Consider the following 22,963-nt stretch of genomic DNA (forward strand, 5'->3'; position numbering starts at 1 on the left):
CTGGGGTCCCTGGGGGACAACAATTTTAACATAGGACAGCAGTGTGCCTTCACAGCAATGATTGCTAATAGCATGCTCAGTTGCAGCAGAAGTGTAACCAGCTGGTTGAAGGAAGTGATTATTCCCTCTATTCGGCACTTGTGAGACCACATCTGGACCATGGTGACCAGTTTGGGGACCCCAGTACAAGAGATACTAACACATTGGAAGAGCCCAGCAAAGGGTCAATAAACAGTTAGCGGCTGGGGCACCTGATATAGGAAAGGAAGCTTGAGGAAGCAGGGTTTGTTATCCAGGAGAAAAGGCTGCCAAGGGAGGCTGTTACTGGTATCTTCAGCTACCTAACATGTACTTATGGAGGAGACAGAGTCAGACTTTTCTCCAAAGCACACAGCAAAAAGACAAGGGACAGTGTTAACAAGCCACAGCAAAGGAAACTCTGACTGGATGTAAAGTTGGGTTTTTTTTCTTCTTTTTTTCACAATGAGATTCATCAAGCCCCAGACAAGGGGCCCTGGAAAGTCGGGTAATCTCCATCTGTAGAGATTTCCAAAACTCAGCTTGCTGAGGTTGTGAGCAGCCTGCTCTAACTCTGAAGGTGGCCCTGCTCTGAGCAGTAGTTGGACTACAGCTCACTAGAGGCCCTGTCCCACCATGCTCACCCTGTGTTCCTGTCCTGTCACCACAGGCTGGAGCTCAATGGGCCACGGCAAGAGCTGATCTCTGTTCCAGTGTCCAAACCAGTGGTCACAAGTTCTGGCCACAGTCTCCAGTCTAGCTCTGCGCATGACCCAGAGCTGTGACTTCCTGTTTCCTCATCTGTAGAACAAAAGTAATATTTGAGACGTTTGAAGCCTAAATGCAAGCACTCCCTTTCAGCCCTCTCAGAGATCTCCTCCAAGCATGCGTCATCTCCTAGCTTTCCCTGCAAACAGCTTATAGGCACGAAACTCACAGACCCTCCTGCACCGGCACCCCCAGGGCCACCCCACTGCTGCCACCACCCTTGTGAGCACCCCACCATGGCTGGGATGCCACCAAGGTGTCCTCCGCATGAAGGATGAGCGCTAATGAGCGCCAATGGCTAATTAACTAGTTCAGGAAGCACTGTGGGTCACCATTCCCAGGGCTTTTGGGGGCAGAGACCCACGGCAGGGACGCTGCCACCCTGGACAAGCTGCAGGGGCCCCTCCGCATCCCCATCCCCAGGCCTGCCCTGCCCCTTGGCCCCATCCCTCGTCCAGCCCGATGGCCCCATCCCTAGGTCGGTCTGGTGGCCCAGTCCTGCCCCACAGCCTGTCCTCACGCCTGTTCCTGCCCCACAGGCTGCCCCCTCGCCGGTCCCAGGCCCCGTCCCTGCCCAGGGCCCGTCCCAGCCCTGTCCCGCCCCCCCCCCCCCCGCGATGGTGCGGCCCCTCTGGCGCTGCCCCCCCCGTTCCGGAGCGGTTGGTCCGTCCTTGCGCACTTCCGGCTCGCGCCGGGCCTGGTTCCGGTGTCCGCCCTCGGGCTGCTCCCGCCGCCGCCGCTGCCGCTGCCGCGATGCTGCTGCTGTCGCGGTCGCGCTGCCTGGGCCGGGCGCTGGGCCGCTCGCTGCGCGCCCTCCGGCAGGTACTGCCCGCCGCGGGGGGGGGCGCCGCGGGCGGCGGCGGGCGGGCGGGGCCGGCGGCGCCAAGGGCACCGGGACGCGCCCTCCTCCCTCCCCCCCCTCCCTCCCCCCCCCCGCCGCCGCCGCCGAGGAGGGGGGAGACGGGGGGGGGCGGCCGCCCCGGAGGGGCCGAGCCGGGGCTGGGGCCGAGCCGGAGCCGGAGCTGGGGCCGGGGCCGGGGGCGAGCCCGGCGCTGCCCCGTCGCGGGCCCGCGGCCGCCGGTGCGTGCCGGTATCCCCGGCCCTGGCCCTGGCCCTGGCCCCGGCCCCGGCCCCGGCCCTGACCTGTCAGCGCCTCCGGGCGCAGCGTGTGCCTTGGGGGACCCCTCCCGCCGCCGCTCCCTGCGCGCCCCGCAAGCAAACTGTCTCCCCCTCCCGGGGCCGTTTCTGTGCAGAAGTTGCAAACAAACTGTCTTCTGCGCTCTTCTTTAATTCCTGCTTTTTCTCCACTTTGAAAGTTAGCTGTTGAACTGATGTGAGCAGTAGTAACCTGCTCTTTGCACTTGCAGAGGAGAGTCTAGCAGTCAGAGCCAGCCTGCTTCAGTGAATTCTTAGCCAGTCATTTCCCATGATGTGCTAACTTCTAGCCAGTCTTTCTTTTAAATAGCAAATGTGATTTTTTTATAGCTTTGAATTGATGGTAGTGCATTTTAAAGTAAGCTCATCTAAATGACATTTTAACAATGTTTCCTTTTTTCTGTTCTCAGTAGTGCTGTATAACTATACAAAACAGGGAGGAAGGCTAGGTGGAGTATTCAAACCTTTTACAAAATAAGTCTGGAAGTCAGGAGACAAAGATGTGGTTACAGACATAGCTGAGCACTAGGCAGGGAAGAAAATTTTAGTTAATTTTTTTTTGAAAGCTCTAGAAAAGAGGTAAGTTGAGAAGTCAAGGTGGTGATGGTCATTTGGATCCCATTTGATTAGGGACATGGGAAATGAGTTTTGATGACAGGGTAGATGCAGTTTTTTTGCAAATGTAGAAAGAAATGCCAGAACTTGGCAAACCTCTGATGGGAGAAGTGAAATCAGAAGATGTGTGAAGTTCAAGAGTGTAGGACTGAGTCAGCAAGAAACAAAAAGGGTAAAGAAGGGACATTTGGATTTTGATACTCTTGTAAAAAAGAAAAGAGGTCATGAGTTGATAAATAGAAATCATGAAGAGCCTGTTTTTGAGTATGTTAGACACTACAGTGGGGAGGTCCCAGTGTTGAAAGACCACCTGAAGAAGCCCAAAGAGGAGCAAGTAACCTTTGAAGAAGGTTAGTTTGATCAGGAGCTATGTTCAGTTATTTGAGAATGAAGTTCTGTTTATCTGGGAAAGGGTTTATAAAAAAAACTTTCTTCCCTGTTTGATCCTCTCTGCACACTAGAGGAGTTATCAGCCTGTTGTCTTAGTAACAGCATTCTTTACCCGCTCAGCATTGTTATCTCTGTCCTATCTTAGCATCTGCCTTCTGATGCTACATATAATTGTGTCTAAATCGGTGAAAAAAATGCAGTGGGTCTTTTGTGTGTAGCAGAGGCTTGCGCTCATCCTGGTTATTAACTGCTTTGCTGTTAAGAAGCCAGGGCTGGAGAACTGATTGTTGCTTTGCCTGTCATCAGTGCTGCCCAGCACTGGGCTTCTGTCTTGGCTCTGTGAAATTAACTGTGCACTCCTTCTGTTCAGTTAGCATCCTTACCTGAACTGCTCCCTGTTTCTACTATTGGAGAAGAAATTCCTAGGTTACAGGCTGCCTTTAGTTTATGTATTACATAATTTATTTCAGTGTGTAGTGACATAGTAGAAGGCGACAGCTCCTTAAAAAGTGTGACCTAGGAAGCTGCGTGGCAGGCTCACTTTGGCATAATAGCAGTATAAAAACAATTCTGAGAAATCATGTGAAACTTGGGGAAAAAGTTAATCACTTGGTATGTGAGTCACTAGCAAATTTGACCAAGGCTTATTTCTCTAAGTGAAGGCTGCGTCTTTAAAGTGACCCAGAGTACCAGTGTCAGTTAGTGAGAGAGAAATTTTTTCCATTTTTACTGAAGAAGCTTCAGGATCAGTTACAGAGCAGATTTAGGCAAGTGATATGAGGAATTGATACAGTCACAGTGATTCCTTCAAGAAAAAGGGAATGGGAAACACCCCTGTCAGAAGTCCTCTTCAAGCTGCATGTGCTGATATACTGTGGTTATAAGGGCTGAACACAAAGAAGTTCTGAAGAACATAAGACAGAGGTACAGAAGAGGGTGTATCGGTATCTTTCATTAGTGACTTTCGCCTCACATTAAACCCCTCTCTCTCTCTTCTTACCTAAAAGACAAAAGGGTAGCTAGAGTAATACTAAATTTTCCTTAATATTGCAGCAGCTGTGGAACACAGACTTGGCACTTCTCATGGAAGAGATCTGCAGATGTGTTTTCTCCCAAACATTTATTGTAGGACAGAGCTAAGCTTGCCTTTTTTTTTTTTTCCTTATAATAAACTGGTCCTGAATAAATAAAATCTGCTGTTTCTTTCTCAGTCTGGGCCAGTACCTCTAGGTTTACCTTTACCTCTTCTTCATAAAGCATACAGGAAAACATTAATGTGCAGAGGGGAGCTGACGCTGCTTAATATTTTATTTGTAATTAACTTCCTGTTATCTGGGACACTTCAGATGAAGTGGGAAGAATTTGATTAAAACATACATGCTAAGGATCATGGTGCAAAGACCCTTGACCATATGGAGTTGTCTGTCTTATTGATTTCAGCTTAGGGCTGGTTCTACAGGAACCACATTCGAGTTAGCAGAGGGCCAACACTGAAACAAGATTAAGCTCTCTAGGGCTCATGATGACTCTGCAAAGTCTGTGCAGTGCTCCCTTCCCTCCCTTCCCAAACTAGACCTGGGTTATGGGCTGCCGGCAGGCGCTGCTTGAAGCTGGTGTCAGTCCAGGCTCACTGATCCCTGTGCTGGGCCTAGAAGCAGGGTAGTTGCATGGTGCTGTGCTAGAGCTAATGAGCTCTGCCAGACCCAGGCTGGCTTAGCAGCAAGTCAGCGTGGGTGCCTGCATCTTTGGTATGGTTAATCCATAGCCCTGCTGAACTGCCCATAGATAGCTGGGTTGACTGTACATTAATATCTGAAAAGCCAAATAACATGATACAGTAAACCCATCAGGAAGTCTGTATAATTGAACTGCCATGGTGCCAATTCCAGAACTATTGCTAATTTGCACAATATGAAATGTTCATGGGATGTATTTTGTTCTACAGCACTTAATCCTGTAGACTGCATAACAATCTTGAATATCTCATTGGCCCTTGATGTTTATGTTGTCTTCTCACATGCATCTCCAAAAATTATTTTGATGTTTAAGATTAGTTATATCCCATATTGCTTGTTCTGGTGAAGCAGAAGTCAAGGTTTTTACACAAACTTCATTCAGAAGCTGAAGATCTGACTAAAATAGAGTTTTTACCACTTGTCTTGGCTACTGGATGAGGGTGCTTTGAGCCGCTGTTGTTCCAATCCAGAGTTGACTGCATTTTAATCATGGTTAAAATGGTATTTTGCTATAGCTTATGAAGAGTTTTTAGGTACTCCAGATCTGAGGTCTGGTGCCAGTGGAAGTTATTATTATAACAATAAGGAAAGAAACTGGAATATCTTGAAATGTCTTTGACTTCTGAGGAATGTTATGCTGAGTTAGAGGTGCGGTCAATGATTATGTGGGTATTAAATGAAAGGTCACCAGAAGGTGGAATTCCTGTCTCACTGAAGGCATTAGGAGTTCTGCCGTTGAGGGAAAATCTGGCCTTCTGGAGTTCAAAGGCTCCACAACATTAAACAAACAAAACAGATGCTGTATGTTGGATTTCGTGACTTTAGGAGTAAACATCTTGGAACATTTTTTCATTGTGTCCAGTACCCTTGACCCTCTCATTCATAGCAAATTTTAATGAATGGGCCTTTAGAAATCTATTCCTTCTTAAAGAGGAACATTGGCATGAGAAGGTCAGAACAGCAGGAGCTACAACTAAAAAACAAATACATCAGGTTTAATATCATTTCACAGGAAGGTATCCTGGAAGGAAGCAAAGCAAAGAGAAGGGTATTAAAAGATGCTCTCGCCCTCTCCTCCTATAGCACGCTTTAGGAAAGTAACATGCTGGTAGTCTGGAGCATGTGAATGATGAGTCCCATCTCTGGTCCAGGTCTCTTGGAAAAAACAAAATCCTTCCAAGGTGGTCTGCCTTTTTGCAAGACTGATAGTTCCTCTTCTCTCTGACAGGGGAATTGTACGCTGGCAAGATGCTCTCTGTCTGGTGAGTCTTATGCTTTTATCTCATTTCAAAGTACCTAGAGAGAACAGAGCTGACTGTGGAAACTGATAATAGGTTTGATAGGGGGTTATTCCTATCAATCATACAATGAAGAAACAGTTGGTGAAATGAGCTGTGTGTTTCTTTGCAAGTGCCTCACTTGCCTAATCTAAATGCCGCTGAACCATTCAGCTAGAATGAAGATTTCACAGGCAGCAGCACCGTGTATTTCAAGCATTGCACTGATTGAAACACATGCTGTTGCAGGGAATAGCTCTCTAATAATCCTTTGAAAATGATGGGTGAATGTTAAGTCAAATGTCAAATCAAGTGTATCTTTGAACTCCTCTTCTATGCTTAAACTGGATTTCCCCCAAAGTGCTTTTTTTTTTTCTTTTTCCTAGCCATCCTGTCTTTATATAGCATTACACCACTCACTCCTTTCTGATTCTGCTTTGAGGAACAAATTAAAACTGCTTACCTTTTCCAGTTTTACAGTCCCAGCATTAGCTCTTTAATTGGGGATGGTCTCAAAGTTATACCACCTTTTTAAAAAAAAAAAATCAAGTGGGAAAATGGTTCTTCCTGCAAGGCTTGTGTAATTGAGATAATTATGTTCTCTGATTGCTATGCTGACTCTCTTGAAGATCAATTTGGAAATATGCCCGGTGCCCTAAAAGAGGCAAAGGACAGGAGTTCAGTGTGTGATTAAAAGTTGCAATGTCGGGGCATATGAGCAGTATGGGAAGGTGTCAGTGAGGTATGTGAAACTCTGAGAAGCTATACAAGTATGACTGAATCTCTCCTGTGCGAATTTTGAAAAAGAAATGTTCCTGGGCCAGGGAGTGGACAGAGAAGAGAGATGATGGTAGCTTGCTACTCTGCCCTGCACCCTGTTTTCAGTATATTTTTCCTCCTTTGCTGTTCACATGATTGTGAGGTTTCCTGAGAGTGCCTCCTGGAAGTCATGTGACTGAGGCCTTGTTCCTGTTAGGAACCCCTTTATACTGGTGGGGATAACTCACCAGCAGCTATGAAGCTTTAGCAGTCCTGGACGTATCCCTCGTAGCTGTTTCCTGTTTTTTTTCTGACTGGAGTAGCTGCTGCTTTGTTTGCTCTCTTCAAAGTTATCCTTATGAGCTTCAAGGTATAGCTTTCCCCCCTCCTCCTCCTCCCCCCCCCTCCCCCCAATCTGTAAATCTAAATGAAAACAAGACCGCTGTTCTTGGCAAGCGTCTTGGTAGGGTCACTGGTGCTGAGGTGCGTCTGTGTGGCTAGGTACCCCACTTGGTCCCAGGCTTCTTTTGGGATGGCAGTGGTGCCCTTTGTGCTCTTTTACCTGACAAGGACCTTTAGGGACTGGATGGCTGAATAATGGTCCTGTGGGGTAACACTGTTCTCATTCACAGGTGTGGCTGGGAACCAGGGCCTGGCTTACACCAACAGCAGGAAGCTTGTGTAAGTATCCACAGGAAAGCTGTGATATGTAGGGGCTGGGGCTGCTCTAGCCCTGATACCATTTGGGGAGTGGGATGCAGGATTGGTTCAGCTGTCATGAAATCCCTGTGCACATCATAGGAGCTTGAAGCTAGTCCTAGGAAAATCTGGGTTCTCTGGCTTTTGCAGGTAAGGAACTGTGGCGTGTTTAAGGCAAATAAGCTCTGTTTGGAACCAGGTATTGAGGCAGGGAAGGGACAGAAATGAGGAGACCAGTGATAAATTGATCTTTATCCTTTATCTGGCTGCAAATCTTGTTTGCTCTAATATTTAATGCTGGCCTCCAAGCAGGAATTCTGTTGGACACGTGAAAATGTGGTCTTTTGCAGGAGAAGTGGGATGGCTCAGGGAACTCTTGTTCACATGGCAAAGTTTGCATTGTTGAGGTCATCTTGGTATTTCCCCAAATGCAATCTTTTTGCCTTAAGAGCACATCCATGAGAGCCTGAAATGCTGGGCTGTTTGCACCAAGTGTTGTAGTCTGCGTTAGAAGAAATGTTAAAGCATGTATGCTTCTGTTTTCCAGATGTTGTGGCAGCAGGTGGAAATGCATTCTTTGAAATGCTTGGGATTACTACTCCCTGTGAAGGGACATGATGGAGAGAAATCGCTGATTCTTGGAGGGGTTGCCATAGGCATTGGTGATGCTTTCTCCTTTTGGAGCAGTCTAACAACTCCTGTAGAGATGACAGTCCTGATCTAGAGGCTAAAAAATTGTTACAGCACTAATCTTAGGTGTAGGGCGGGCTGGCTAAGTCAGCCTTTTATCAGGATTCAAACCACAGGGCTTTTGTTGGAGCATCTCCCTAGATTAAAATTCTGTAAGTGTCAGTTCTCACTGGATTTCTGAGAGCACTAGCAATAGTAAGCTGTAATGTTTCCTTGGTCTTCAGTGGGATTGTTGCAGCTTGAACCAGTAAGTAGGAGTCCTGTGGAACAAATACGTACATTGGGACAGCTGAGCAGCCTTCAGATCAGTTAAACAAGCAAATGTAAACTGCACTTGAGATTGGTGCTGGTAGCCCCCAGGGGAACATGCTTTTTCTTCTGTGTTCATTTCTTTCTCTTTCTCTGCAGAGTAAATAGCTCCAGTGTCTTCACTGTCCGTTACTTCAGAACCACTGCAGTACATAGTAAGTAAAGAGTAAGGAGTCAGTGGGATGACTCTTGTGCTACTTTTTGCTATCCTGACAACAGCTGAAGCTTCCATCCTTGGTCTAGTCTCACTGATGTCCTGCCTCAATGGATGGCTGAGGGTTTATGTCCCTAGGCCATAAAGATTTTGTCTGGTATTTCTGCAACAATGTGACTTCCAGTCAGATGTGAATTTCTCTTGTGTTTAAATGTTAATCAGTGTTGAAGCAAGGAGAAGGCCAACATTTTATGTCTGTTGACCACCCCCTTCCAGCAGAATCCTGGTGACAAGAATGAAGCAATGCCATGTGTTTTGAGCTCTGAATGCATTCCTGTCTGTCTGTCAATCTCTCACAGGGGATGAGGTGGTTACAGTGAACACACCAGCCTTTGCAGAGTCAGTCACAGAAGGAGATGTCAGGTGGGAGAAAGGTAAGTAGTTGTCTCTTTGCTGATGTTCTCAGCACCATTGCTGCTGCACTGGACAGCTCTGGGATGAATTGTAGTTTGCTGGCTGAAGGCCTGCTCTATGCCTGTCAGCATGACAAATGAGGCAGCAAGGGTTAATTGCAGTTCTCCTGAGGGGTAAGGATTGCAATTACTGCCTTTGTACCTTCCTGTTGTGGTGAAGTTGTGGAGAACTGGGGTGAGAAAATTCTGGGTTAGTGGGAGACTGCTGTGGGTTAAGAGGGGAGGCCAGAGCACACTGCCCTCCTCACAGTGGTCTTCATATCTATCATTCAGCTGTTGGAGACACAGTGGCGGAAGATGAAGTGGTGTGTGAGATTGAAACAGACAAGGTAGGAGTTTTCTGGACCAAAATTTTTTCTAGTTCTCTAGTGAGTAACCTGTATGGCTCCTCTCCAGCTGAGAGCTCCTAGAGCCTGCAGGCCCTGCCTGTGTCTCCTGCTCCGTTCACGGAGAAGAGCTTTTCTCATTTAGTATGAATGCTGGCTGTGCATTAAGTGAGAGTTTGTCTTTAATTAAACTCTCCTTTCCTCATACGTTTGATGGTGTTGATGTTTGTGAGAGATGCAGTTCTATTCATCCTTCCAGTTCAGGAGCTCTAAGCTGGGAAACCCATTTGTTTTTAAACAGGAGAAAACTGCAGTGCCATAGGTTGTCTTCATATTGTTTTAAAGTTAGCCTTTAAGTTTATTCATTATCTGAAGGAATCTTAAGCTGTAAAGTTCTTGCTAAAGCTCCCTGCCAAGTTCTGTTTCCAGTGTTGCTGTCAGGAAGATGCTGGCAGCAAGTCAGTTCTGGATTGTGCCCTGGAGCAGGAAGATCAGGCTACACATCACACTGCCAGCTTCTCCGAAAACTTCTAAGTATTGGCACAAAAACCTGGTGGAGGGTATGAAAACTGGTGGAAATGGTGTGAGACAGAGCTGCTGTCTGTGCCAAATTACAATGCATATCTGTGCATACTGGCATCTTCTCTTGGGCACTTTTCTCCATCCAATGGCTGGAGCGGGGTTTCACTGATTTTCCTTTTTGCAGACATCAGTGCAAGTTCCAGCCCCAGCAGCTGGTGTGATTGAAGCCCTTCTGGTTCCAGATGGTGGCAAAGTGGAAGGGGGCACACCTCTCTTCAAACTCAGGAAAACTGGAGGTAAGCCAGGAACATATAATGAGCTCACACTTTCCTGTTTCCTCCAGCCTTTTTCTGAAGATAGAAACAAGGTATTTGGGGGAATCCTGAGGCAGGCTACATGTGTCCTCCATCTGTCTCTGCAGTTGGAAGGATATACTCATATTCATTTGCCCATCAGAGAAGCATAATTTTAGTTGACATAATGGGGAAACTTTCCCTTTGGTGCCTCTGGAGGAAATTGCAGCACTAAGCTAAAACTAATTTTTGAGAATTCCCTTGGCACAACTCTCTTTTCTACCTGCTTCTCTTTAGCATCCAGTCTCCTGCACAGTAAGGAGACTTAGCGAGTTGATGAGATAAAACAAGTAGGTGCAGGCACCATGGTGGATGATCATGAGCAGACATGCAATCAGATAGTCATTTCCTGAAATATCCAAGCTCTCCAACAAGAACTGGGAGCAAAGCAGTGAGAATGAGGAGCAATCTTGTTTGCTGTACGTGCACAAATGAAATGGGAAATTTAAATATGAATATAAACTGAGTTGTAAAACAAGAGTTTCTTTCTCATGTGCCTGTATGGTATTAATGGTTTCTCCATTGTTCTTCTGCAAACTTCAGCATGCTCAGGTGTGCTAAAAGGAGTAAAACCTCTGTGTCTTGCTTTCACCATGGGATCTTCTTATGGTGGCTCCTGTCAGTTCAGTAGTGTTGAATACCTAAAGGCACTCTGATGTCAGAGGGTTAACTTTTACCAGGTTGGTTGGACTCAGAGATCCCTGACAGTAGAGGCTCCAGTTGCATCTTGTGATTGCACTTACAAGGGTTTTTTCTCCTTGTCTTTCAGCTGCTCCTGCCAAGGCCAAACCAGCAGCAGCCCCTCCTCCTCCTGCAGCCCCTGAACCTGTAGCTGCCGCTGCTCCTCCCCCTGCTGCAGAACCAATTCCTACTACAATGCCACCAGTGCCCCCTGTGTCAGCTCAGCCCATCGACAGTAAACCAGGTGAGGCAACAACCATCCAAGGCTTTTTCAAGCCTCTCCTCCTTGGGCAGAGTATGCAAAGTTAAAGGTAGCAAAAAAACATGGCGTTCACAGTGAAGGCCTCCCTGCATTATTGCCCTGCATGCCTTGGACTGGAGAGCTTAGCTGTGCCTGGAACTGCCCAGCCCAATTCAAGACTGCTCACACATTGTGTTGCTTGAGCAAGGGGCTCAAATGGGTCTTCTGCCCCAAGGTGTTGTGATCAGGCTTGGGCTTTTCTGTGGTTGATACCTTTTGACAGATGTGTTCTTTACTCTCAGTGTCTGCGGTGAAGCCGGCTGCAGCTCCAGTGGCAGCCCCTCCTGGGGAGGCAGTGCCCAGCAAAGGTGCCAGATCAGAGCATAGGGTAAGCTGCAGGAATAGGGGCCTCACCAACTGCTGGGTAGCAACCTGTTCTGGGATAAACCTTGAGCTTTCTGGATATGTCCATATCTATGTGCTCACACCCAGCTCAGTGGGGCTGTGACAGATGGGGAAATGCTCCACCTGAGGGTACCAGTTAGGGGGTAGGGTGGAGGAAGAGCCAGCTCTGACTTGATGCAGGTCATTTCTAGACAAAAATTTTGTCTTGAGCTCTGGTGACTGAGCACAGAAGGCTCAGTGTGTTCTGCTCGGTCTGTCCACAAGCCCTTAGCAAAAGGCTGAGGATGCTGCAGCTGCCTTATGCATTAAGAGAACATGGTTGAGCAGCTTAGAATAAGTAGTGTTAAGAGTGTTTCCCACTGACTGTTCTGAGCAGTCTGCTCTTCTCTCGTTAGCCTTGTGCTGGAAACCTACCTATGCCTGGAGTTCCTGGGAACATAGGTCTGAAGTAACTCTACCTCAGTCTGATTAAGCTCTGCCTTTCAAGGGAACTGTTTCTTGAGCTCAGTAGCTCCATAGTGAAATCAGCTCCTCAACCTGTCATACCCTTCAGGGAGACCTAGAGTGAAAACAGCCCTAGGCACCCATTGCTAGTCAGCCAGATGGGAAGAAAGGCCCTTTGATGCCTTTGATGTTCTTGTGCTTTTTGTTCCTTGGATGAACTTCAGGCATCTTCTGCTTTTTTTTAGGTGAAAATGAACAGGATGCGTCAGCGTATTGCTCAGCGTCTGAAAGAGGCTCAAAATACTTGTGCCATGCTGACCACTTTCAATGAAATCGATATGAGGTGAGGATCAGACCTCTTTCCCCCTTTACAAGTAGAAATAGATGCAGGCAGTCATCTTAAATAGTAGCCAAGACCTTGCTGATTCTCCTTGGAGAAATTGGCACGATGTCTTTTGGGGCCCCTTAGATGTGTACAGCCTTAGATGTCTGTGCAGCCTCATCAGGGCATGTTGGTGTTGCAGTATGAGGGGTGTATAACTTCCTAATGGCCTTTCACTCCTTGGGTGTCTTCTGCTGTTCATAAAAGGGCGCAACCTCGTTCCTCATCTGTGCAGTTCTTGGCTGAGGACTGGTAGATGCTGAGCAGAAGAGCAGGCATGATTAGTGTCACTTGTATACCGGCTATTAGGAGACACCAACATGTAGCATCTGCTTTCTGCCACCCCTCCAGGTTACTGCTTTTGGAGGTAGGCATATTTGGCCTCCCATGAGCTGGTTCCTCTGGGCTTATCACCCTTTCAGGTGAGCGTTACACAGGTCTGAGGCCCATGTTGTCAGATGGTGCAGCTTTCCAGAGGCAGACCAGCATCCCTCACTGTCCCCTCCGTGTGGGTGGGGGTCTCTGGTCTCAAGTGCTTGCATGGACTGAGCTCACTAATGGCTTTGGAGGGTGGGCAGCTTATGTTACAGTGCATTAAGGGGAAATTGTGCCCAAATCAAATTGCCCTGTGAAATCCTATTCTGCTCCTTAAGACAAAACATGTAAATATTTGGGTCTCAGAACAGTAAGGTTGGCAAAATAGTCTTGATTGGAAGGGAAGTGCTGCAGCTTTATCTCCTCTCGGAGGCTCATTGAGGTGTCGCTTTACGCTGGCCGTGGGTTCTCATTGCATCTGATAATCTGTTTTGGATTGATTGCTGTGCTGTTGACTCGTGAGGGCCTGTGCTGGGGCCTCCTGCCCCCCATGGGGGGTCAATGTCTGAAAGGAGGAAGCCATAATGAGCCAGTTTCATAGTAAACCTCGTCCTCATTGCTGCAGCCCTTGTGTCTTGGGAGGCACTAATGTCTTTGGGCAGTAATCCTAGCCCTAAACAAGGTTAGGCACAGGAAAACAAACACTCTAAACCATGGAGACCCCTGCCCCTTGCTGAAACTCTCTTCAAAGACTTAAGGTCTCTGGAGGGGGGAGGGCCGGACAGTGCAATTCCACGGCAACTGGTATTAGCCCAGAATAGACAGAGCTCATAGCCACAGGCTTTTCTGTAAACGTCCTCAGTTCTGATAAATGAGCAGTGGGGAAACACTACTCTGGTTGAGGACTGTGGGTGGGCCAGCATCCCCCTCCATAGCATCTGGAAAGATTTCTTTCATGTTCACTCTACTCCCAAGGCTAAAGAGTAGTGTGCCAGAGGCAGCGGTGTGCCTGCCGGCACTGGACTTGCATGGTGGGTGAAGCCTTTTGCCGTGGTCACCACCTGCATCTTCTCTGCTCTTATTTCCCCTGTTTTCACTCTGCTGGGGCTGCCCAGCCATGCTGGGGCCCTGCCGCATCTGGTGTTGCAGTCTGCAGTGCCACACTGGTATCGGTAGCAGTGGCTCCAGAGAATCACTGAGGATCTTCACAGAATCACAGAGTTGCTGAGGTTGGAAGGGACCTCTGGAGATCATCTAGTCCAACCCCCCTGCTCAAGCAGGGTCACCTAGAGCACATTGCGCAGGATCGTGTCCAGGCGTGTTTTGAATATCTCCGGAGAAGGAGACTCCACAACCTCTCTGGGCAACCTGTTCCAGTGCTCTGTCACCCTTACAGTGAAGAAGTGTTTTCTCATGTTCAGATGGAATTGTCTGTGTTTCAGTTTGTGCCCGTTGCCTTGCATCCTGTCACTGGGCACCACTGAAAAGAGTCTGGCTCCATCCTCTTGACACCCTCCCTTCAGATACTTGTACACGTTGATAAGATCTCCTCTCAGCCTTCTCTTCTCTAGGCTAAACAGGCCCAGCTCTCTCAGTCTTTCCTCATAAGAGAGATGTTCCAGTCCCCTAATCATCTTTGTAGCCCTTCGCTGGACTTGCTCTAGTAGTGCCACATCCCTCTTGTACTGGGGAGCCCAGAATTGGATGCAGTACTCCAGATGTGGCCTCACTGGGGCTGAGTAGAGGGGGAGGATCACCTCCCTTGACCTGCTGGCAACACTCTTCCTAATGCAGCCCAGGATACCATTGGCCTTCTTGGCCACAAGGGCAGATTGCTGCCTCATGCTTAACTTGGTGTCCACCAGCACTCCCAGGTCCTTCTCCGCAGAGCTGCTTTCCAGCAGGTCAACCCCCAACCTGTACTGGTGCAGGGGGTTATTCCTCCCTAGGTGCAGGACCCTGCACTTGCCTTTGTTGAACTTCAGGAGGTTCCTCTCCGCCCACCTCTCCAGCCTGTCCAGGTCTCTCTGAATGGCAGCACAGCCCTCTGGCGTATCAGCCACTCCTCCCAGTTTTGTATCATCGGCAAACTTGCTGAGGGTGCACTCTGTGCCTTCGTCCAGGTCATTGATGAAGAAGTTGAACAAGACTGGAGCCAGTACTGACCCCTGGGGGACACCGCTAGCTACAGGCCTCCAACTAGACTCTGCGCCGCTGATCACAACCCTCTGGGCTCTGCCATTCAGCCAGTTCTCAATCCACCTCACTGTCCACTCATCTAGCCCACACTTCCTGAGCTTGTCTATGAGGATGTTATGGGAGACAGTGTCAAAAGCCTTGCTGAAGTCAAGGTAGACAACATCCACTGCTCTCCTGTCATCTACCCAGCCAGTCATTCCATCATAGAAGGCTATCAGATTGGTTAAGCATGATTTCCCCTTGGTGAAGCCATGCTGACTACTACTGATCACTTTCTTGCCCTCCACATGCTTGGAGATGGCCTCCAGGATGAGCTGCTCCATCACCTTTCCAGGGATGCAGGTGAGGCTGACTGGCCTGTAGTTCCCTGGGTCCTCCTTCCTGCCCTTTTTGAAGACTGGGGTGACATTGGCCTTCTTCCAGTCTTCAGGCACCTCTCCTGTTCTCCATGACCTTTCAAAGATGATGGAGAGTGGCTTAGCCATAACATCCGCCAACTCCCTCAGCACTCATGGGTGCATCCCATCGGGACCCATGGATTTGTGGGTGTCAAGTTTGCTTAAATGATCTCTAACCCGATCCTCCTCCACCAAGGGAAAGTCTTCCTTTCTCCAGACTTTCTCTCTTGTCTCCAGGGTCTGCGGTTCCTGAGGGCTGGCCTGAGCAGTAAAGACTGAAGCAAAGAAGGCATTCAGTAACTCTGCCTTCTCTGCATCCTTTGTCACCAGGGCACCCACCCCATTCAGCAAAGGGCCCACATTTACCCTAGTCTTCCTCTTGTTACTGATGTATTTGAAGAAGCCCTTCTTGTTGTCCTTGACATCTCTTGCCAGATTTAATTCCAAACGGGCCTTAGCCTTCCTCGTCGCATCCCTGCATACTCTGACAACGTTCCTATATTCCTCCCAAGTGGCCTGTCCCCCTTTCCACTTTCTGTATACTTCCTTCTTCTGGTTGAGTTTTGCCAGGAGCTCCTTGCTCATCCATGCAGATCTCCTCCCTCCTTTGCTTGACTTCCTACTCATAGGGATGCACCACTCTTGAGCCTGGAGGAGGAGATGTTTGAATATTAACCAGCTCTCTTGAACGCCCCTTCCTTCTAGGGCCCAAACCCATGGGATTCCTCCAAGTATGTCCCTGAAGAGGCCAAAGTCTGCTCTCCTGAAGTCCAGGGTTGCGATCCTACTTAGTGCCCTGCTGCCTCCTCGCAGGATCCTGAACTCCACCATCTCATGGTCACTGCAGCCAAGGCTGCCCCTGACCTTCACATCTTCCACCAGTCCTTCTTTGTTTGTTAGTACAAGGTCCAGCAGCACACCTCTCCTTGTTGGCTCCTCCACCACCTGTGTCAAGAAGTTGTCACCAGTGCTCTGCAGGAACCTCCAGGACTGTTTGTGCCTAGCTGTGTTGTCTCTCCAGCAGATATCGGGGTGGTTGAAGTTCCCCATGAGAACCAGGGCCTGGGATCGTGAGGCTACTTCCAGCTGTCTGTAGAAGGCCTCATCGACTTCCTCATCCTGATCAGGTGGCCTGTAGTAAACACCCACAACAGTGTCACCCATGCTAGCCTGCCCTTTGATCCTTACCCATAAGCTCTCGACTCGCTCTTCATCCACCCCTAGGCACAGCTCCATACATTCCAGTTGCTCTCTCACATAAAGAGCAACTCCCCCACCTTGCTTTCCTGGCCTGTCTTTCCTAAAAAGCACGTAGCCATCCATGACAGCACTCCAGTCATGCGAGCTATCCCACCATGTCTCTGTAATGGCAATGAGATCATGGCCCTACAACTGCACGCAGATCTCTAGTTCTTCCTGTTTGTTCCCCATGCTGCATACATTGGTATACAGGCATTTCAGGGAGGTGATCGAGCATGCAGGTTTCCCAGGAGGGGTAAAAGAGGATCCTCCATAGCCACATCCCATGCGCACTTCCCTGGCTGCATTCACCTGCTGGAGGCATCCTGACTTGAGCTGTCTTTTGCCAACTACCCTGGCACTATAACTCTCCCCTTCCCCCGTCTTTCCTAGTTTAAAGCCCTCCTTACCAGGCTGGCCAACCTGTTGGCAAAGACCCGCATGCCCCACCTCGTGAGGTGGATCCCATCTCTCCCCAGCAGTTGTCAGTCTTCAAACAGGGTCCCATGGTCATAGAAACCAAAACCCTGTTGCCAACACCAGCGGTGCAGCCAGTCGTTAACTTGGAAAGTCCGTCTCCTCCTCCTCTCATCCATCCCCCTCACTGGCAGGATTGAGGAGAAGATGACCTGGGCTCCCAGACCCTTGACCACCATCCCCAGAGCTCGGAAATCCTGCTTGATGGTCTGCAGTTTGCCTTTGGTGTCATTGGCGCCCACATGGAAGAGCAGCAGTGGGTAATAGTCCGAAGCGTGGACAAGCCTTGGCAGTCTTTGCATGACATCTTTCACACGAGCCCCTGGCAGGCCCCAAACCTCTCTAGACATGAGGTCAGGTCGGCAGATAGATGCCTCCGTCCCCTGCAGCAGGGAGTCCCCCACAACAATCACCCGCCGCTTCTTCGGGCGTTCCAGCAAGGCACAGGGTCTGTTGTTCCAGGTACTTCCCTTGCAGCCATGCTGATCTCCTTATCCTGGAGGGCACTAAACCTGTTCTTCAGCTGCAAGTCTTCGGGAGGAGTAGGAGCCTTTCTCCTCCCACGAGCAGTGACCAGTTTCCAGCCTTCTTCTACGGTGTTATGATGTACCATTTCACACGGCACAGAGCCCTCTGGCAGCTCCACTGCTGCGGGGGGTTGGGACTCCCGAAGCTGCACAGTCTCTGAGAATACCCTGTCTATCTCTTGCTCATCTTCTCGGATGCTGCGCAGCCTACTGACCTCCTCCCGTAACTCCCTTACCTGACAACACAACTCGTCAACAGCAGCACACCTCCTGCAGGAGAGCTGGCTGCCAGCCCAGGCCTCCCGGAGAGGCCCCAAGCACTCCCTGCAGCCTGAGACCTGTAGAGCTGCATCTGCTGTCAGAGGGTCGGTCTGGGTCCAAGCCTCTGACACAGCAACTCCAACAGCCACTGGGGAACGCGCTCTGCGCTGTGTCATGACCATACTTGAGGAAGCGTACACCACAGGGAACAGAAACGAAGGTACCTTTGTGCGCCCTTCTGCGCGAACTGCTGTGTCTCGCTGCCTCTTTGCAACATCAGTCAGGCCTAAGCAGGAAATAAGTCACGCCCCATTTTGCTTTTGTGCCTGGCAGCATGGCCATACAGGTTAACCTTGTCCTGTTGAGTTTGTGGTCCTGTACCAATTCCTGTGCATTGTTTGGCAGGAGCCTTAGAGCCACTCTCAGCCTGTTCTATCTATGGCATTTTGGAGGATTTTTCAGCAGGCTGAGGATTGGTGGCCAGTTGGTGGTGAAAATCTGCAGCCCTTGGGGCTGGTGCTGAAGTCCCTTACAAAGCAAGTGAATAGTCTTTCCTTGGACTCTCTGGTGACCAGTGTTGTCATGTTTTGCAGTAACATTCGGGAGATGAGAGCCCAGCACAAGGATCCCTTCCTGAAGAAGCACAACCTGAAGCTAGGTTTCATGTCAGCTTTTGTGAAAGCTGCAGCTTTTGCTCTGCAAGACCAGCCTGTTGTGAATGCAGGTGAGCAGTGACCCTTGCCAGTGATTTGTGAACCTCACTGGTGAATGTGGGGGAAGCTGTTAGCCAAGCCCAGGGCAGGGCTTACAGCTTACACAAGCCAGTCAGATACACAAGGCAAAGGGGAACAAAGTCCTATGGGCTGCAGCTGATATTGCTAATGCCACTTATGTAGGCAGAGAACAGTGTGCCAAGAGGGGCAGTTTTAGTGAGGGATTGCAAGGACAGTGGGTCAGGGGCGTTGTGTAACTTGGTGTTCACCCAGCCCATGGTGGGCACAGCCCTGCTGGGTGGCGTGGAGGTAACTGTTGGAGGTGTGCTGCAGTTCCTGGGGGTGTCAGAGCTGCTTGCTCAAACCCAGAAGAGGAGACCAACCAGGGCAATGTCTGAGGGAACTGAACTGACTGGCCAATGTTTCCTCTTTCTCTATCCTGGCACTTTTCCCACAGGGGCAGCAAGGGCTCAGTCTTCTCTGGAGCTATGTTTAAACTAGAGATGAGCAAGTTGTTATGAGTCTGTGGCTACTTCTGGCCTGCTGAGCTCTTGTTCTTGGTTTTCTGTGTGTAACATAGCCTCTTTTCTCTCATAGTGATTGATGATACGACCAAAGAGATTGTGTACAGGGACTATGTGGACATCAGTGTCGCTGTAGCAACTCCCCGGGTAAGTACTTTATATGCTTTGGCCATGCTTCCTGCAGCCTTGGGTCTGGATGGTCATGTATTCTGAGGCAACTCAGCTGTGAGCAACACTGCAGCAGAAACATACTGATGGGACTGGTCTTCCTGATGAGAGGGCTGATACACTGTGGGCTGCTGAAGGGGGATTGGGGAGAAGATGGAGGACTGGCAATATTCTGCCACCATCCTAGGAGATGCAGTGAGAAGGCTAATATAGATCTTAGTGGTTAGTGGGAAAGCTCAAGTTAGGGAAACCCTTTTTTCTTGGACCCATGGGGATATGGCATAGATAGAGAAAGCTTTGTATGTCCTGTCCTTTGGCTAGCCTTGCTGTACTGTCACACCATTTCTGTAAAACACATTGCTGCTTCAAAGGGTTGTTCCTGGTCAGGGAACACATGGAATGGAGATATGAATGTTGAATTAGTTGTTTCTGTTGTGAGGCAGAGTTTCGGCCAGGACTGATGCTCTCTCACTGCTCCCCAATTCTAGAGGAGGTTCAGCATAAAGGGACTCCACTCTTCTTGTGGAGATAGAGGTGGCAACTGAACCCTGCCCAATGCCTTACCTGCTTTTATGAAGGTGGAGTTGGGATTCAAACAGACCCAATTGATTTTAGGTGATGGATTTATGGGCAAAGAAGTTGTCACAGACCTTTCTCATTTACTGTGTTGGCCCTTTGTGCACATCATGCCAGCTTGCCTGGCAGGCTGCCAAGGTGTGAGGCAGCTGTGCCAACCACCTGCTCTGGGCCAAGCAGAAGGCAGGAACTCTGCTGAGCCAAGACCAGGCTCCTGCCCAGTAACGGTTATCCCTGTTTGTCACCGCAGTCAATTTGCTGATCGTGCATTTTGCTTCCCCTTAGGGTCTTGTGGTCCCTGTCATTAGGAACGTAGAAAATATGAACTTTGCTGACATAGAACGTGCTATCCATGAGTTGGGGGAGAAGGTAAGAAAAGCTGGAGATGTCTTTGTAAAGGAATGGAAAGAATTGAGGCTGCTGGATAGGCATGAACTGGTTCAGTCCCTCTGTGGCATCATCTCTGACCTCTAAAACACTGAACTGTGTTGTGGGGTGTGATCCAATTACAGCTGTAGCTGTGCTCATGCCTTACAGGACAGACCTACCTACTTGTTGCCCTTCCAGGAGACCTCAAATGCTGCTTTAGTGGTATAGTGTGTCTTCACCTTTGTCTTTGGAGGCCAAGGCTGAGCTGTCCTGGGATAGAAGTCCCTGTGTCTGCCTCCTGCAAAAGCAAGAGTTGGAAGCTAAGACAAGAGAATCCTGCCCCAAAGCCAGTAAATTTTCAGATTTAAAGACAGGATGCATTTCAAAGTAATTCATTCTTTCAGCTGATCAGTGAGTGAAGCTCTTGCCATCAGCAGTCATTCCTGGAGAGGGTGAACATCCAAACCATTGTACTTTTGCATTCTGTGATCTGTCTGAGCAGCTTTCTAAGACCTTACTCTTCTAGGCACGGAAGAATGAACTGGCCATTGAGGACATGGATGGTGGCACTTTCACAATCAGCAATGGAGGGGTTTTTGGTTCCCTCTTTGGGACACCTATCATTAACCCACCCCAGTCAGCCATCTTAGGCATGCACGCAATCTTTGACAGGCCTGTGGCTGTTGGAGGCAAAGTAAGTGGAGCTGCACAGGAGTTTTCAGAGAGCAGAGGGGAGGGCTCAGTGGGATGAAGGCTGTAGTTTGTATGGTTTTTCTGGGGGCTGGTGCCACCTCCTAAAAGGCTGTCCTGTGAAGGAGAAGCTGAGATGAATGGATGAAGGGCATCTTTGCTGACAGTGGTACGTACCTGAGGTGTGCAGGGGGCCTTGTTCTGTCCGTAAGGGAGAGAACTGGATAATCTGTTTAGGTATGGGGAGGAGGAGGAGGTGGGGCTGTCATCTTCATGACAGAGAACAGACTGTGAAGGGAACAAGGTCCTATGTGTGGTGCAGACTTGGCCAGTGCTGGTGGTCAGCTCCTGGGTGAATGAGTGGGTGTGCAGTCCCACCAGACAAGACACCCCTAGGAGGGGCTGAGGCCATCATTCAGGATAGGAAAAAAAACCAGTTCTTCCCCAAATGTGCCGGAGGGCAGCACGTGAGCAGTAGGGCTGAGTTCACCAATGCCTTTCTCATTCCTCCCCTTCAGATTGAGGTGCGGCCCATGATGTACGTGGCACTGACATACGATCACCGGCTGATTGATGGCAGAGAGGCAGTGACTTTCCTGCGCAAGATCAAGGCGGCGGTGGAGGATCCCCGCGTGCTGCTGCTCGACCTGTAGAGCAGCTATTCCCCCACACAACCCACCCAGGGCAGGGCCACAGCACTAGCAGGGGCAATGCAGGGCATTCAGGAACTGGCAGGGGTCATTCCAGTCTCTCTCCCTCCCCTGTGACTGGAGGTGTTCCAGAGGGAATCCTGGGGATAGCTCCTACCTCCTTTCCTGTTCTGTTTAAAGAAGGATCAGTTTCTCACTGGGACTGCTATACAGTGGGCCAACTACTGAATGGCACTGCCTTTCCAGGGCCATCTCTATAGCATCCTCTCCCTCACAGCACCAAACTCTCACCTCTAGCTTGTCCTATACCACTGGAAAGTGCTTGCTGCTGCTGTGCTAGGGTATCTTTCCCTGCCTCTCCAAGGCAGGTTCAGCTTTATTTCTGAGTACTGAGGTTCCTGGGAGGGAGAAGAAAGGAAAGGCTACTACTGTTCTGTCCCTGTTTTGCTTGAAAATATTTCATGCTCATCAGTCCTGCAAGAGCAGTGTGGGGACACCCAGACTGCAGCAGCATTTTTGATCAGAGCAGGGCTGAGGTGGGTGCCATGCCTCTGCTTAGTTACACTCCCTCTACAGACAGGAACACAGTGGTCACAGCTCCTGTGCTTTCCCTTGGAGATCTTTTCTTTGTTTTGTGTCCAGGTGGGCAGAGCCTGTGATCTCTGTGGAGGTAGCACTGTTCCCAGCAGCCACAACCCTTTCACTATTACATGTCCAACATTAGGGAAGAAACAGCCCCCTGCAGCTGTGTTTGAATCACAGCTCACTGATGGTGGATGAAACTGTTGGCTTCCTGTGTGCAAAGGCTTGGCCTGGTGCTGGCAAAGAGACAGCTGGGGAGGGCCAGGCCTTTAAGGGTAATATGTATATCCCAGTCTAAGGTGGCTGGTTTGAGGGGGGGAGGGGGGCAATCCTTAATCCAATAGCGCACATATGTATTGGGGAGTGAGGGGGTTGCTAGTGCCTGCAGAGTCTATTACCCTCTACACAGAACTTGTAACTAAAATATTTAACATGGCGGATTTTAAATGAAATAAAACTGGGCAACAATTGAGAGGTGGGATGTGTTTGAGGGGGCAAGCAGAAGTTTCTGCGCACAGGCTTGGGCATCAGCAGCAGCCCTAGCTTAGCATAAGAAGCCTGTTACCTGGTGGTGAGAGAAAAGAGGAAACGTGAGCTGGATGCTTCCCTGGGTGCTACTAAACTGAGGCTTCTCTGGCTCTGAACACTCCTGTTCTCAAACCCTCTTTGGCACTGAATTGCCTCTTTCCAGTAGCAAGGTTTTCAGGGCTGGAAAGAAGCCTTTTCTTGGTCTGGCAAAATAGACAGCAAGGAAATCCAGGTGTTTGCTAAATGGGATGATAGCCAAGAGGAAGAACCAGGACAGGCTGGCTCAATTATGGAGCTGAAACCAGGTCGGTGTATCCTGATAAAACAGGAGTGTGTTAACTGTAAATGAT

At 49.3% G+C, this 22,963-nt stretch overlaps 2 protein-coding genes across 5 annotated transcripts in view; one reads left to right on the forward strand and one right to left on the reverse strand.

The window, feature by feature from the left end:
- The first annotated feature begins 1,466 nt into the window (after window positions 1-1,466).
- DLST (dihydrolipoamide S-succinyltransferase) lies at window positions 1,467-22,557 on the forward strand. Its single transcript, XM_067296813.1, has 15 exons — window positions 1,467-1,608; window positions 5,911-5,944; window positions 7,351-7,399; window positions 8,516-8,571; window positions 8,930-9,004; window positions 9,317-9,372; window positions 10,076-10,187; window positions 11,014-11,169; window positions 11,469-11,554; window positions 12,261-12,358; window positions 18,407-18,537; window positions 19,124-19,197; window positions 20,080-20,163; window positions 20,690-20,857; window positions 21,372-22,557. The coding sequence occupies exons 1-15, from the start codon at window positions 1,540-1,542 to the stop codon at window positions 21,504-21,506; spliced, it is 1,383 nt and encodes a 460-aa protein (XP_067152914.1). The 5' UTR covers window positions 1,467-1,539; the 3' UTR covers window positions 21,507-22,557.
- RPS6KL1 (ribosomal protein S6 kinase like 1) overlaps window positions 3,428-22,963 on the reverse strand; it is a 30,316-nt gene continuing 10,780 nt past the window's right edge. Inside the window, exons 10-11 of one of the 4 annotated variants that reach the window (XR_010884193.1) lie at window positions 20,343-20,461; window positions 3,428-3,850 (exon numbers count right to left, since the gene is read on the reverse strand). Coding sequence is in view for 1 of the 4 variants with exons in the window: in XM_067296810.1 (XP_067152911.1) it covers window positions 20,399-20,461 (63 nt within the window). In the remaining 3 variants the exon portion in view is untranslated. Of the gene's footprint in view, window positions 3,851-6,198; window positions 6,487-20,179; window positions 20,462-22,963 lie in introns of those variants that run through there. The other 3 variants (XR_010884192.1, XM_067296810.1, XM_067296812.1) reach the window with 3 other exon arrangements.

Source organism: Apteryx mantelli, chromosome 4 (assembly GCF_036417845.1).
Source record: "Apteryx mantelli isolate bAptMan1 chromosome 4, bAptMan1.hap1, whole genome shotgun sequence".
NCBI lineage: Eukaryota > Metazoa > Chordata > Aves > Apterygiformes > Apterygidae > Apteryx > Apteryx mantelli.